This window comes from Festucalex cinctus, chromosome 9 (genome assembly GCF_051991245.1).
Source record: "Festucalex cinctus isolate MCC-2025b chromosome 9, RoL_Fcin_1.0, whole genome shotgun sequence".
Taxonomy (NCBI): Eukaryota; Metazoa; Chordata; class Actinopteri; order Syngnathiformes; family Syngnathidae; genus Festucalex; species Festucalex cinctus.
In genome coordinates, this window is record NC_135419.1 from 13090311 (window position 1) to 13106381 (window position 16071).

Here is a 16071-nt window from a genome sequence, read left to right on the forward strand (position 1 = left end):
ATTAATCAGGTCCAAATCGACATCACAGTGTAGCAGAGTGCAATTTTCAGAAACTGATGTAGATTAAAAAAATAAATAAAATCTTTGATAGTACGCCTAATACGCTTTAGAATACGCTTCATTTGCAATCACAATATTAAGGGGGGAAAAATAGATTATTGTTCAAAGGATTTCATCCCTAACACAAAGTGACACACAATCTGGCTTCTAACTGGCTAACAATGCGTGTTGAGCGATGTAAGAGTAACCTGGAATGCAAGCAAAGAGTCTCATTACTTGACTCACAATCTGAACGAATGACTCACGAGTGCACTGAGAGCACATGTCATCGCCTGCTTTTAAATTCCCTGAAATCACCCACAAACTCAAAACAACACAAAGGGCCAATTAGGGTGGAACTCATCATCTAAAAAGGGCCAATTTGGCCTTGACCGCGCGCTGTCAGTCAGCAGGAAAAAATGCGGGTGATGCAATGAAAATAAAGCGGACGGCCAAAACTTTTGGAAGCACAACGTTTGAGGATGCGAGACTCGCCGCATATAACTGGACGGCAATGAGAGGTCACGGCTGATCAAGTTTCGATTTGGATTCACATTTGATGTACATGATAAATAAACCACATGTAAATATTTGAATCACTGAAGAGGAAAGAATGTTCCGCTCAATATTACCATTTACGGACAGCAAAATGTAAATCAAGTGACGTTTGGATGACTTTCCACTGTAAGTTTCACTCACACTTGTGATGAAGCGGTAAAGGGGCTGCCTCCTCTCGGTGTACTTGACTGTGATTGGACTCAGGTCGTATCGGAACCAGATGGCCGGTATGATCCTGCCCGTGTGGCTGTACGCGACGTATTCCTGCAAAAAGAGCACATGCTACATATTAGCGCTAATCAGCTGTGTCATACACGATCTGTGTACTGCCCAGGCTGGGGAACTTCATCCTTATCTGGTGGTCTTTCTGACTCATAACGGTACCAAGTCACTTGTGATTCATTCAGAATCAGAACCAATCTGAAGTCAAATCAGATGCAGGAAGTGTGTTTTGGTTATATCAAGTGAGAAGAAGGAACAGCTGTGGTACAATTTTGACACATTTCGCGCACTCTGCTTGATCAGTGACAGTGATAAGCGCCTAAAGTTCGATTCTTAAAAGTATGAAGTCACATAAATCGAGCAGGGGGGAGGGGCTACAGCACCTTGTTGGCCACCGTGTACTGGTAGGAGAACCTCTGCTTGCCCGACAGATCTTCATAAACTGTTGGAACAATTTTCAGGATGTAGTCATGTGAGGCTAGAGCTGCAATAACAGAGGAAGAAAAAAAAAATCACATTTGTGGAATATGAATTAAGCAGCTAAGTACCCGTTTTTATCCATCTCAGGAGGCGGCCATTTTGTCAGTCGACTGACGATGATGTCACAGTTACTCAGGTCTCAGGTAATGACCAATCACAGCTCAGCTTCGTAAAACAGGTGAGCCATGACTGCTCGTTACTTGAGCCTTGAGCAACTGTGGTCATCTTCAGTTGACAACAACTGACAAAATGGCCGCCCCCTGAGATGGATAAAAATGGCTAGATTTTGTGCGTCTTGATTCATATTCCAAATGCCCATATCTCGGAAACTACTTGATGGATCTTAATGAAACTAAATACACTTTATGTTGAAGGTCACACATTTTATTGTTTAAATTTCCAAAGAAATGTACAAATATTTTTTGGTTCTATGACAGATTTTCATAAATGTTCAATATGAGCGGCGCCTGTGACTCTGCACACGTCGAGTTGGTATTCGAGCTCGTGCCAAAAAAGGCCCTTCTCTTGAAATTTTTGGTGCCAAGTCGTAATTTGTTTTGTAGTTGGTGCCTTTGCAAAATTTGTGAAGAAGGCACGCTGCATTGTCTTTGGTGACTGAGTACGAGCATACTCTAACACGCAAAATGCCTTTTCTTTTGAAGTGAACGGTATTTCTTAACCTCAAAAGATAGAAATCCCAAACCTTACACACAAAAACTTGAAACGTTTCTACACAAGCTGTGAAAATTTGAGGTCATTCCAACGAAAATTGGCCTACGAAATGGGGTCAACCATTTTGGAACACGCTGTATTTGGACAAAGCAAAAAATAATTGTAAATATATACAGTAGAAACGCTGTCACTGTTCAAAAACTGAACATGTGCTATTTCCCTTCGTCCTGATGTCATCTATGATAAAATTTACATCAGATTTGCATTCAATCTGCCCGCGTTCCATCTCGCTGAATCACAGCGCGTCGTCACACGCGAAGAAGTGAGGTGCCGTGAGCAATCACGTACGATTAGATGCCAGCTTGTCCGCTCCTCCTAACGCATTGAAGGCGCCTTGTACTTTTTGCACCTGTGGGACAAACAAAGAGCCCGGATGAGTTTTTTTTTTTTTTTCCTGGTTAAAGTTTTGCGTTGTTTATGTGTGTGTCATCAACCTGAAGCTTCTCTCCAAATGCCAGCTTGTGGATGGTGTGAGTCATGTCAGGATTTTGGGGCTGGGCTGTGGCACTGTGTGTGGACATGTGGAAGTTTCCTGGCACCTGATCACACATGAACAAACACTGTATGCAAATAGTGGCAACGGAGTTATAAGTGTGTCAACTCAACTAAACCACAACACATTAACACTTGAGCGCAATAAAAGTCAGTTCACCTGTCTGTCATAAACACTTTTGACTGACAATGTCAGAGAGACAATACTGGATTAATGCGGTTTTATTTTAGCTTTGGTTTTATAGTACTAAGAGTTGTTTTTTGTATTATTTTGTCGATCTCAAAGGGGTAACCAAAAAACATGATTAGAAACACTTCACAGTATGTTATAGTAGTGTTGTACACAATCACAAACTAGGGCTCAGCCAATACGGATTTTTGGAAGCTGTTCATGATACTTGGCAGAATAAAACTCAGATTATTGATTAATCAGTCCATTATCAAAAAAAAAAAATGTAATGAATTGAAAGTAAAAATTTTTTTGTCCCTGAACCCTAAGAACAATGAACATATTAATTACGGGAAGAACGTTTGACTGTTTTATAATATTTTGTCCTTTTTGTTCAGTGCCATTGACGTTAAAAAATAATTTTAACTGGGCTGGCAGTGAATGAGTTAATAACAGAAATAATAACATTTTTGTTCAGTGCCATTGACGTAACAATTTTAACTGGGCTGGCAGTGAATGAGTTAATAACAGAAATAATAACAAATTGGCCAATTTTTTTTTTCTTTTTTGTGTGTCTGGGGGTGAAAATTTGAATATCATTATCTTGGTCTGATATTGGACTGTGTAAATAGTGTGATTAAAAAATAAATTGGCCATTATTTTTTCCTTTTTTTGTGGGGTAAAAATATGAATATCATTATCACGGTCTTATGCTGGAATGTGTTAATGTGAATGAAAAAAATAAAATAAATAAGAGTACATTTTTGCCAATTGTATTTAATCTTTAATTCAATTAATTTTCATTTAATTTTTCAGAGCTGGTACCAGCCAGGCCCTACCACATACAAACAAATATTTTTCAACAACTAAAACTTTTTTTTTTTTTCCCGGAAATGTATTAACTTCATCTCCAATTTTTTGGGGGATTTGTATCTTTGAAAATTGATGCTAATTGCACTGCTGCGCAAGTGAACTTACACTGCAGCAGATGTTAACAAATAACCTAGTAAATGGGGAAACTAGATGTTCCTAACCAACCGTGAAACATCACTGAAACATTTCCTATCATTCCACATACGAACGTGTTAAATGCCCGACTACTGGGTTAATGATTGTAACTCCTTTGGAGAGACTGACGCACGAGACGTGTGGAATACACGCCGCGCTTGGCAGGACACCGGAACTGTGTGCATGCGTGTGTGGCGAGACGTTACTTTGTTGATAGCGAATTCGCCTTCGAAGCGGCAACCGGCTCCGTGGTTGAGGGGAACCTTCATGGAGTTGTCGATGTGGCCCACCTCATGGCGGCCCATCTCGTCTTGGATGTCCAAGCCCACCACTGGAAAAAGACACGCAATAGTGGCGCAGCGTCAAGAGTGCAGCGACATCTTTCGAGTTACTTTTTTTGTTTTGACAGTTAAAACTAATTAAATTTACAACAACATGTGAATCAACGTACATGAGGGATTTTTTTGTTTTTTTGTTTTTTTGTAAAGGAAAACATGCAGTGATTGAAGTGTAGCATGAATGTAGTAACTTTTGCAGAATATTATTCTATGGTAAAGTTAAACCTCTATTTCATCCAATATATACCATATATATATATTTTTTTTTTTTTTATTTTTTTTACTGAAGACAAATATGAAGGCATCATGACCTATAGACCGGCAGCACGCTAATATTGTGACATAACAAATTTAATACCAATTACAGCTAAGTCCAAAATGATGCTACTTTTAAAAAAAAACAAAAAAAAACAACAACCACCAAAAAAAAGACACCATAAGAACGACACCTAGTGACACTGCCAAAAAACAGCCCAAAGACAAAAACTGTCAAAAATGAAAGGCACAAAAAACATTTAGCAAAATGGCAACAAGACAAAAGGCATTGAAACTATAGTGCAATAATCAAATCACAATAAGCAGCAGATAGATTACTATGAGAGGTCTCAGGTTCAACTCCCGGACGAGCCCACAAATATGTTCCCGCCTTTTTGGCTCATTAAGCGAATGCGTGTTTAACTCATTCAAAACCAAAAACGTGTAAATACGTTTTTTTAATACCTTGTCTTTCACTCCCAAAAATGCAAAAGCATGTAGAAGGCTTTGATGCAGCTTCTGACATGAAGAGGTGGCTTAAAGCAATGGCAGTTATTACAAAAAATTAAAAAATTAAAAACAGCCAGCAGGTGGCAGCAGAGTATAAGAGATCAGAAAAGGCCATGTTGCAACCAGCGCTTTTTGACAAGTGTTTGAATGGAGAAATGTGAATATTCTAATGTTAATTATTGCAAAACGGAAACAGTTAAAAATATACTTTCTATTCCTAATGAAAGAAGATATTCTAATCTTCCTTTTGCTAGGTTTCATGTTTTTACAGCAATAGGCACAATATTCTGTGGTCCTTGCAAAATTAGTCAAAATCCAGCAAAGCCGTGAGCGAAGTTAAAATGGCTGCGAGTGAATGAGTTAATAAAGTAAAGCAACGTCCATCCGTCCATTTCTTCATGTGGCCCTCAAAGAAAAAGGTTTGGCCACCTTTAAGTTGACCCATATGGCTAACGTTGAGAAAATATTACACCCAGCCTCGTCGACTCGCCCCCATGCTAGCCTCTGTTTTTGTTTTTCCATCGTCACTAGCCACTACTTGTGTACCCCCCCTAGGCTGGCGTGTGTTGGCCCACTCGCAGTGGCGTGGCCTATTTTCAGCGCCCGGCTACGTTTCGACCGCGAGTGTTTGGTGGGATGTCCGCTAAAGACCCCCACATGCCATCTGTCTGACCTTTAACGTGAAATGCATGTTGGACGCCCGTTTGCTGCGCTTTCTTTTTAACGGCGATCTCAAAATACAGCAGCGATATGCAGCAGTGTTTCTCCTTTTTAAGAGATTAAAAGGGAATCTGGACTGGGGAGGGGATGACGATGATGATGATGTTATTACAGTCGAGTCTGCTTTTCCAAAGTGTCATGCAAGTAAGTAAGATTCGGTAACATGTTATAAAGGTCAGTGGAGGAAGATGATGTCGAAAAGTGAAGGAGCTTTCCGTGATGACGTGACTCGCCTTTAGTGCATCGGTAATGGATGTCGACCTTTTAAGACGGTTGGCACACTACCATACACATGAAATCTAGTAAAACTATAAATATATAAAAGAGTCAATAAAATAGTAAAATACAATAGGTAAAATAAAATATATATATAAATACATTAATAAAAAAAAAATAAAAAAAAATAAAAACATAAAAAGACCCTGAGGACCACACGATTCACGCTGAACTAAATTAAAAGTCATGGAATAAAAGTGGGTCTTAAGATGAAACTTAAATCGTTTGCTCCAAAAACGTATAAATACGTTATATTTTAAATGTTTTAAGTTTTTAAGTGTTACAAAGACGTATTTATAAGTTTTTTGACCTATTTATGCTAGAGCATAAAGAAGGAGGCTTTGATGCAGCCTCTGAACTGCAAAGAACGGTTGAAGAAATGGTAGTTATTACAAAAACGGCCAGCAGGTGGCAACAGAGTATAAGAGCAAATACAATTCGAATTTGATTTGCAAAATGGAAAAAGCTATAATTATACTTTTTTTTTTCTTGATGAAAAAATAGACTTTAATCTTTCTTTTGGTAGGTTCCCCGTTTTCATAGCAATAGAACACAATATTCTGTGGGACTTGCAAAGTAAGTCAAGATCCAGTAAAACAGCTGTGAGTGAAGGGGATTGCTTCTATGGAAATGTCTGGGCCCTATCCCCCCTAGTTTTAAGACACCAAGACATATATAAAGCAGATATAATAAATGGTAGTGTTTACCTTACGTGGTAATCACTAGCATGCTAATGTTAATCGTGATTGCTATTCATTGAGCATAAGCTAATTTTGTTGGTGTTTAATAATGCATATGTACATAAGATCATGAATTATGAGTACTTGGATCCATTGCATTCCTGCATACTAAAAACCTCTTTCATAGCAATCTGGACCCCATTTTTCTCACTCACTCTCAACTCTATAGTCATCATTTTTTGAGGCTGTGGGCTTCAGTCTTCTATTTTGCTTTTTTGATTTGTGGCAGGTGGCATAGTTTGTCAGTGCAGTCATGAGGAGAGAAAATAAACAGAGACTGCTCTCCGTCCTGACACTTTTGATGCCAAAGGGGGATGTTGACCGCGTGGCAGCGACACATCAAACGGGGGCGGACGACGACATTTGTGGGAGCATGCCAAAACGCAGGCCCTCAAAGAAATGGCTTGGCAAAGATAAGAAGGCCAAAGAGGCCATGGAAACAGACAGCATGCAAAAGTGGAAGGTATATAAAATGGTGTGTGTGTGTGTATATATTGTGTTTATACTCACAATCACAGTGTAAGTTTGGCAAACTGATGTTTAAACTCACTTCAATCTTCCCACCACTGTCTTTATCTGGATCATCCACATACAGTTCATTAACACTAGGAAGAAAAGAAGACATATAGTTGTAATGTTGGTTTTTAAATCATAAATGCTTGAGTAAACCAAAATTATTTCTCCTGATACACTGTAATTTATATTAATTGCAGGTATTTACTATGAATCCCATAGTGTCCGGTCTGCTTCAAATGAATTGCCAATTCCCTAATGGAAGTAGAAAATTGTTTGGATTTAACTGAGAATATATAGCAGAAGCTACGTGACTCTCGTTCAGAGCTGGAAGCCTCGTGCGTCAGCAGGCACGCTCTTACTTGTTCTCTTCCTGTAAGTTTTGTTTGGGTTTTGTCACATTTTGCTATTATTAGCACCCAAATTCTTTTTATGTGTATGACTTCAGAATGTTCCAAAAGTAGATCTGCGGCACAACTCTGTGCCTTTGTCGTCTTTTTCCGTAAGAGAGTTTTATAGTTTTTGTTTCATATGGACTGAGGTTCACTATTTTAATATTGTCACTGTTAAAATGTTGCTTTCAAACATTTCCTGTATGACCTGTTTTTGTAAATGATTTTTCCTATTTTCATTCTATATAAATTATTGTATTTTACGCACCGTGTATTTGGGTGCTCTATCAATGAAAGGGTTATTTTAAAACATTTTCATCCAAAAAGTGCACCAGGTTATAAGGTGCATTATCTTTGTGAAGTATTGTATGTTAAATAGTTTACTGTAATTGTACTGTATGTTAATTTGATTGATTTAGCACATTTGTCTCACGTTTGTTCGCCGCACAACAACATGGGGTTGCTTTGAGGGGAGTGGAGGGGATCAGACAAAGAAAAAAGTTTGAACGTTGCTTGTCAATCTAGTGATTATTATTTTGGCTAATGCTAAATGCTATCTTCGTTGACAGCTCAACAACTGTAAACAATGTAATGCACTCACCATGATCTAACCTTTTTTTGTTTGGTCCCGGAAAATATTGAAAGCTGTCTGTGTCGTTTACATTATGTTACGTTTCCCATGAGTCTTATGCTCCATTCGAGGATGGTCGGAAGTCGGATATATCCGAGTTTGTTTTTCCCAGTTCCGACCTGAAAGCGTTCGAGGCGAACGTAAACAACCAAAATGGCGGATAGTGATAAATTGCTTTTTATTTTGGTCCTCAAAACTCATTTTGACCTCCAAAAAACTTACCTTATTGCAATTTTGCTTCATTTATAGTTTTAATCTTATTTCATAAGCATTCCATACAGTTAAGTAGTTGACCATATAATTTCATGCAGGGAGATGGCGGCAATACTGTCACGTACGTTGCGTTAGGTGAAGTTAGGTCGAATATTTATGAATGAAGAAAGCTATCTAGTTTTATATTCGAGTAAATGGTGATTTGCCATTCAGAGTGACGTCACATTGTAGTCCACCGATGACGTCGGCGTCCTTTTTTTCTTCCGACTTCGCAAGTGGAATTTCCGAGTTCAAGAGGGCGTTCCCGTACACACTTCCTGGTTTGAACTTGGAAAAATCCAATTTCCGACCATCCTCGAATGCAGCATTAGACACGAAAGCAGGAAGTTGTTCTAGCTCCGGTATGACTAAAACATGGATGTCTGCTAGGGATTTACATGGGGATTAAAAAGGAAATGCGGACATAAAGAAGGAATTTGAATTAAAGACGATTAATTAAATACCATATTTATTTTTATCTAGAGATTACGGGATGTCATAATTTTTATAAGATAGTGTCATATGCTTTTTTGATTCAACAGTGAAAACAGGCCAGTCCAGTACAGAATATTATTGTTCCCATCCATCTGCGGTTATTGTAAACTCCTATTGTGAGGATTTGCGTTATCCCCGCCAGTGTAATTTCCGTGTTGTTTGTCACACCCTGCTTCGTGGCTTGCCTAATTACACATGGGCTCGGGGCCTGATGCATGCACAGCGAAGCCAATTTCCTGTGACAAAACACACTCCCCTCTCATTAGCTCAACGTATCAAAAAGCGGTCAGTGACACCGCTGATGACGTTCCGCTCTTGTGCATTTTGGACTGCAGGTTTTGCGCCAACAAGGTGGCAAGTGTGTCACAGCCGTCCAGGATGTGACAACATACACTTTCGGAAACGTAGGCCGTGCTACCTACATTTCAGTGGCTATGAATCCTGTCAGCTCCGAGAGGAAGAGGAAGAGTATGACGGCGCAGCAGAGGATGGAAACTGCGGGCAGAGGGGAGCAGAGTGTAAATGAATATCTTTGCTTCACACACACACACACACCGTACATGACATATGGCACTTCTCCAATATCAATCTCAAATAACATCACTATTTTTAAGGGATGATGCAAACCAAATGAGCCAGTCTGCTCCACGAGGGAGGCGAGGATGAGCCGCGGTGCTGACATTAATGAAATCACTGAGGCTGTAAATAGCAGCTCTAATGGCGGAGCTCAGACTTGCTGTTACACTGTTTTTAGACACCCTCCTACACCAATTACACATTAAATGCCACCACACCACAGCGGCAAGGAGGAGGTGAGCTCATATAGTCTGGCAAAATGCTCACCTTTACATTTCATGAGATGACGTAAACGCTCGTGACTCGTAAAAGCTGCCTGAAATATTTTACTTTTCCATGGAACCGTGCGCAAAATTTTGGAGTTCAATAATATTTAGACAGTGGTCGGGTAATATTTTCATTATTTTTCATGAACAATTAGTACCTTTAAAAACACATTTTGTTTGTAAGTTGAAAATTGCTGACTTTAACCAATAAAGGGATACAGCTTAGCTTGTGAATGTCACATGACCAAACCTAGAAAACAGATGAGCTGTGATTGGTTACCTGAGCCCTTGTGATGTCATTTTCAGTCGACAGCAAGTTGCAAAATGTGTTTTTAAAGGTACTAATTGTACATGAAAAAATAATGAAAGCATCAAATTAATTATAGACAAAATATTAACTTTTTATTGCTATAATGGGCTAAATAAGTGAAGTATCCTTATTGGTTAAAGTCAGCGATTTTCAACTGGTGGGACGTGGGCCCAAAAGTGGTTCACCAATCAATTTTGGGTCGGCCACGGAGAGTTCATAAAAAATGTTATGTATTTGTATTCTGACTTATTCACTACAATAAAGAGGTGTAGCAAGTTTCCACATGGAACATATTAGGTAAATGACAAAAAAATTTTAATAATTGTGCTCTAGTGACTAAGTTTACTTTGAAAACAAATACAGTGTAGCTAAAAAAAAAATATGGATAAACCGGTAGGTATGAAATTGAAATTTATAAACCTTGCCTAAGAAAAGAGGCCACTTTTGCATTAGCACTGAGTATTTTATTTTTACATTCTACAACTATTTTTACACCTGCATAATTGTTAAGAATGTTAAATTGTTACTTGAAATTGTGTGTAGAGTTAATACAAGTTTTATGATGAAGATTAACATACTTTTTTTTTGTATTTCTATTATTTTTTCCATTTGGAAAAACAAACAAAGGTGTTTGGTTAAAAGAAAAATGTAACACGTGAATCCTAATCAACTCAGGACTGTTTTGAAATCCTAAATAAAAAAGGGAAGGAGATGACGCATTTTGCTCAACCGGTTCTCACCATAGCGGTCAGACCGCTGTGGTGAGAATCCTCGACCAGGACGCTCTCGCCGAGCAGGTGAGGCGTGTTTGCGTGGCAACCGTCTCCAAGGATCCCGCTCACGTGACCGTGCGGTTGGCAAGGCGTCATAGTCAAACTTGCGGCTGTTGGAGGATCGACTTTGGGTAAATGTTTGACTGCCAAACAACGGTGTCGCAATGACACACGAGTCAGCGATTCAGCTTGAAGCGACCACTATAAGAGTTTTACATCCTGAGGTTACTGGACGGGAAAGGGGAAAAAAAAAAAAAAAGTACAGTTGGAAACAGTGACAAGTAGAGCAATATCACATGAGATCATCCTTCCTAGCATTCACACATAGGAAGGTTGAAAATGGACGCCATGTTGTGTGCATGCCTGTAAACAGACACACCTTTCTACGGTTACACTGCCCGAGGCCCATTTTAAACCACAAACGAGAACAATGAGCGTTTTCTATCGGCTCAGGCAGGCCGAACAAATATTACGCATCTCACTGGGGGGGAGCCGGAAAAAACACTGCGTTTAAAAACGGCCGCATTGTTTAACGCAAATACCATACCCCAAAGGAATGTGGCGCAAAAACAGACCAACCACCGTGCTCGGGGGTCAAACATTCGGCCTTTTGTGCTGCAAAAGGGGTCGTTTCTAGTTCCCTCCCAGGCCAGTCGGCCCAACATCCACAACAACCGGCTGGCCTTTAGCACCAGACAGTAGATGGCGACAGGAAGGGTGGTGACGGACCGGGCCAAGAAACTACTCGCATCCTTTTCCTCTTAGGTTGGGAAACGGACATCTTGAGCAGGCTCATTCTCCTCCCTGTCATCCAGGAAGGTGTTTGTAATCGGCAGCGCTCAACCATTATGTCACCGGGTATGCGGAGAAGGGCCTTTTGTTCTACATGCCGCTTTCATCAAGCGGCCGATGCGAGAAGATGACTGAATGTGTCATGGGATCTTCTCAAGTGGTGAAAATTTAAAATGATTAGATGATGACTTAGTGGTGACAATCGCACGACGTGGGAGGAAAAGTATTCGGGATCCAAAGTGCCTGCGGCCATCATTAGCACTGTTGTCATAGTAGCTACCGAAACAGGTACAGCGGCACGTGCGTTCACTTCGCTCCATGATTATGGGCTTGAGGGGACTTGAATAATAATGACTCTCACAATGTGTTTTAATTGTTGTTCTTTGAAAAGAATAATTACAAAACTGGTTCTGTAAAAGACAGCCACACAGGTGCAAAAATACACCCACACATCTTGGTAAATGGTAAATGGACTGCTTTTTATATAGCGCTTTACAATGCCTCACATTCACCAATTCAAACACCAGTGGTCGGCTGGGAGCAAATCGGGGTTCAGTGTCTTGCTCAAGGACACTTCGACATGGTCACCAGGGGTGAGGATAAAATCGAAAACCTCATGGATGGGAGACGACCACTCTACCACTGAGCCATCTTGCTTTTCTTGGAGCACAACCACCAGCTCATGAAAGAAGTTGGAACTGGATTATGTTTTTCATAACTGTCATTTTCCAACTACTTCCACATTTGGAAATATTTGCTTTTTCAGGCTTCAACTAATGTTGTAGCGAGTCCACAATGACACAGCTTACCTGTTTTTTTTTGTTTTTTTTTAATGAAAATTGGTTATATCCTGAAGCTGGGAAATGACATTAACAGAAAAAAACATTTTCAACATAATTCTAAGTAAGGCTCGTCCAATACAGATTTTTGGCAGAATAAAATATTGATTACCCATTAATCGGACGATTAATTTAAGAAATATATAATGCTTCTTTTTTTCCACCCAATGCATTTCAATAGGAGTCAATTATAGATTGATTTTCGCTATTCACAGACTGACCTGGTCACTATTCTTCTCGAATACCGGGTGTCAACAGTCAATGTATTGTTAAAAAAATAAAAAATAAAAAATAAAAAAGCTTTCCTTTTCGGTTCCCAGAATGCATTTGTGGCACAATGCATTTAATGAATAAAATGATAAGGAAGCGTTTCTGTTACCAGTAGCTGAATGTGTGTCATATGTAGCACATTTAGGTTATATTGCACTGTTGTTTTGTATTATTTTTTAAATAACTCTTGACTTTAGGTTGTATTGCTAGTAAAAATTAGGATTTACTTCGTTTTCAACAATGAAAGGTCCATCGAATGACCAAACTTCATTATATACAGGACTGTCTCAGAAAATTAGAATAATGTGATAAAGTCCTTTATTCTCTGTAATGCAATTAAATAAGCAAAAATGCCATACATTCTGGATTCATTTCAAATCAACTGAAATATTACAAGCCTTTTATTGTTTTAATATTGCTGATTATGGCATTTTTTTACTTGGTCTGAGGAAATATTCTAATATTTTGAGATAGGATATTTGAGTTTTCTTAAGCTGTAAGCCATAATCAGCAATATTAAAATCATAAAAGGCTTGCAATATTTCAGTTGATTTGTAATGAATCCAGAATGTAAGACATTTTAGTTTTTTTCAATTGCATTACAGAAAATAAAAAACTTTATCACAATATTCCAATTTTCTTGAGACAATCGTGTATTCACTATTTGGGATACAAGCTTACGGTATAGATTCACGTGTAATAAATAATTAGACCTGTGTTACTTGTGTACAAAAGTACATGAAGGTAAAAAATAATGGGCAAATGGCCGATGATTTTGAACGGCCATAATTGGCCGATTGAATCCATCGGGTCTAATTAATTTTTATGCAATAACCACACAAACAAATGAACGCATAGGCTGCCACCTCTCAGGAAGTAAACTTTTTTTTTTTTTCCTTTTAAAAAACAACTAAGAAATGTATGAATCATGAAATGCACTCACTGAAAGCGCCTGTGTACGTAGGCTGGGTGAGATCTTTGGGCACTTTTCTGTAGATATCGAACCTGAGGAGGAAAAAAAGGGAGAAAAGGGGTGGAAAGCGGGGTGAGTGATGGAGAAAAAATATTGAAAATGTAAACACGACATGCTGAGAAGAGAAGAACATTTTGTACCCGTCGGGTTGTGCGATATTACGGAGGAGTGCTGGAATGTTAGCGCTGGAACGCTGCCATGACTTCTACAGGCCCAGACAGCCTGCTGCAACACACCCCTGCCGCTTGCACTGTATTTCTGACCTGACCTTAACGCAAATCCCTGACGCATAATATTTGCACAAGAAAGTACAAGAGCAACAAAAATAAAGTCACGATAAGATGGTGATACTTTGACCAAACCAATGACGGGATCAGGATAAAGCCCCAAGTGATAAAACACATTCAAAAGACAATGAATCTACTAAACAAAATATATTAAAAAAATTATTATTATTTTTTTTTAAGTTAGCCCGTTACATTGCCCACAATTACAGTTTTAAAGTTGTGCAAATGATCTTTGTTCTAGTAATGTTATTTTAGCCTATTTGAGGGAGTGAGGAGGAGGGAAAATGTACGACTTAACATCGCAACTATTTAAGTTCATGAGCTCACGCACATGTCCTTTTTGGGCTGCGTTACATTTTTTTTTCGAGCCAAACTGCACCGCTGACAGCACACGAGCTCACGCACTCCTTCCTCATCTCCTGCCAAAACAGTCACATCTGTTGACATTTCTTCCAGCGCGAGCTGCCAGTGAAATCATGACGGCTGAGGCAATGCAGGGCGGGGGAGGAAGCGGGAGGGAGGTGCTTCCTGTCCAGCCTGAACTCTGCTACTTCACTTTGGGTTTTTTCCTTCCCTTTTTCTTTCGACGTATTCAGGGTGCAAGTCAGGTTCAGCCTCTCACTTCAACTGAGAACTACGATGAACTATTTCATAATTCCTGTAATGAATTCAGCAGAACTCTACCGGCAACAAATTGACAAAAGGACGAGCACAATAATTAATTCAGTCGAATGAGGGCATATGAGTAATCGTGCTTTGAAGCAATTGAGGTAAAATGGCGTGCAGTACATGGATGCTACCAGCAGAGGTGCTACTGATTCAATTTGAACTAGTTTGCGATCTGAAGAAGAACAGAACATTTAGCCTTTGTGAACTTGACCGACATCCTCGCGATAGAAATTCCTTCAAGCGGCATAATTTCGTTCTACACAACAGTACATGAAATTCAGAAATAATGAAGTTAATTTTTGCCCAATTTAGTATTTGTGAAAAAAAAAAAAAAAAATGTATCTGGGCTGTGTTTGTGCGTACCCTCAATTTCCCTAATTTTGACAAAGTTGCAACGTTCAATTCATTTTACTGCAATAGTACTTTTTTTTTTTTTTTTTTTTTATCACACTATTAATTTTGACCGCAGATGATCCTTTATCTTGACAGCGGATGGTTACGTTAAAGGTAGCACAGGTTGGTAGAGCAATAAACATAACTATATGCATTTAAGTAAAGCGTTTAATAAATGTTTGCATATGACATTCTGAATATTTGTTCATATAAAACTAATGGAGTCATGTTTTTCCATTTGAATTTATGCAAGTAATTAACTGATTAGAAAAAGAGGGTGAGCGTGTGCAGTGGATAAAAATTTTTTGAGGACGTCCTCTCAACATTAAGTGTAGAAAAAATGAACACATAACAGGTGTTTTTTAAATTTGCCGGGCAAAAAATGTCAATAAAAAACCTTTTTAATTCAGCGATTAAACATGATGAATCAAAATTCTAAGATGTGCTTAATGTGATTAAATAAATGTCATTGTTTGACAGCTCGAATACATGATTACATTTTTTTTAAATACATTTTAAATTTCATTAATTAATAATTTAATTAATTTAATTTCAGGTGTACATTTTGTACCGAAAGACAAAAAAAAAACAATTTATTTATAATATATAAATATATAACATTGTTTGTATATGATTAAAATAATAATAATTTAAAAATACATTTAAAAAAGTAATGCTTTTCACAGTTTTGACAACGAACTCGCCGCCTTTTCATTTATTAATTGAAAACAATATTGTAGATTACAATATAAATAAGATTCCATGCTTGCGTGCCATGTCACTTTAATTGGTTAATTGCACGCATCTCGCTGGTATGAACCAACGTCACACTAATATGCAAAGCGTGATCGGCATTTACCTTATTTGGACTGTACCGTACCGACTGTATCATTCAAATGTACTGCCTGGCATGACCGTGACATGTCTTTTCATTATTAAAACATACGCAAGAGTGGAACTGACAATGTGGAGTTTTTGATTGGCAAATACGTTCGATCGTATTTGCAATTATGTTGTAACGTTTAAAACTAGACCAGCTGATGTATACACGTGTTGTTACACAATGTATCTGTCGCTTGTTTCCACATTTGTAATGAGTCA

General features: G+C 38.5%; 1 protein-coding gene across 1 annotated transcript in view; it reads right to left on the reverse strand.

Annotated features, from left to right (window-relative positions):
* ergic1 (endoplasmic reticulum-golgi intermediate compartment 1) overlaps nt 1–16071 on the reverse strand; it is a 105130-nt gene that overhangs the window by 1993 nt on the left and 87066 nt on the right. The window contains exons 10-17 of the mRNA XM_077531824.1: nt 13592–13653; nt 9245–9317; nt 7050–7144; nt 3907–4031; nt 2466–2570; nt 2320–2380; nt 1203–1303; nt 739–861 (exon numbers count right to left, since the gene is read on the reverse strand). Of these exons, the coding sequence (XP_077387950.1) occupies nt 739–861; nt 1203–1303; nt 2320–2380; nt 2466–2570; nt 3907–4031; nt 7050–7144; nt 9245–9317; nt 13592–13653 (745 nt within the window). The remainder of the gene's footprint in view (nt 1–738; nt 862–1202; nt 1304–2319; nt 2381–2465; nt 2571–3906; nt 4032–7049; nt 7145–9244; nt 9318–13591; nt 13654–16071) is intronic.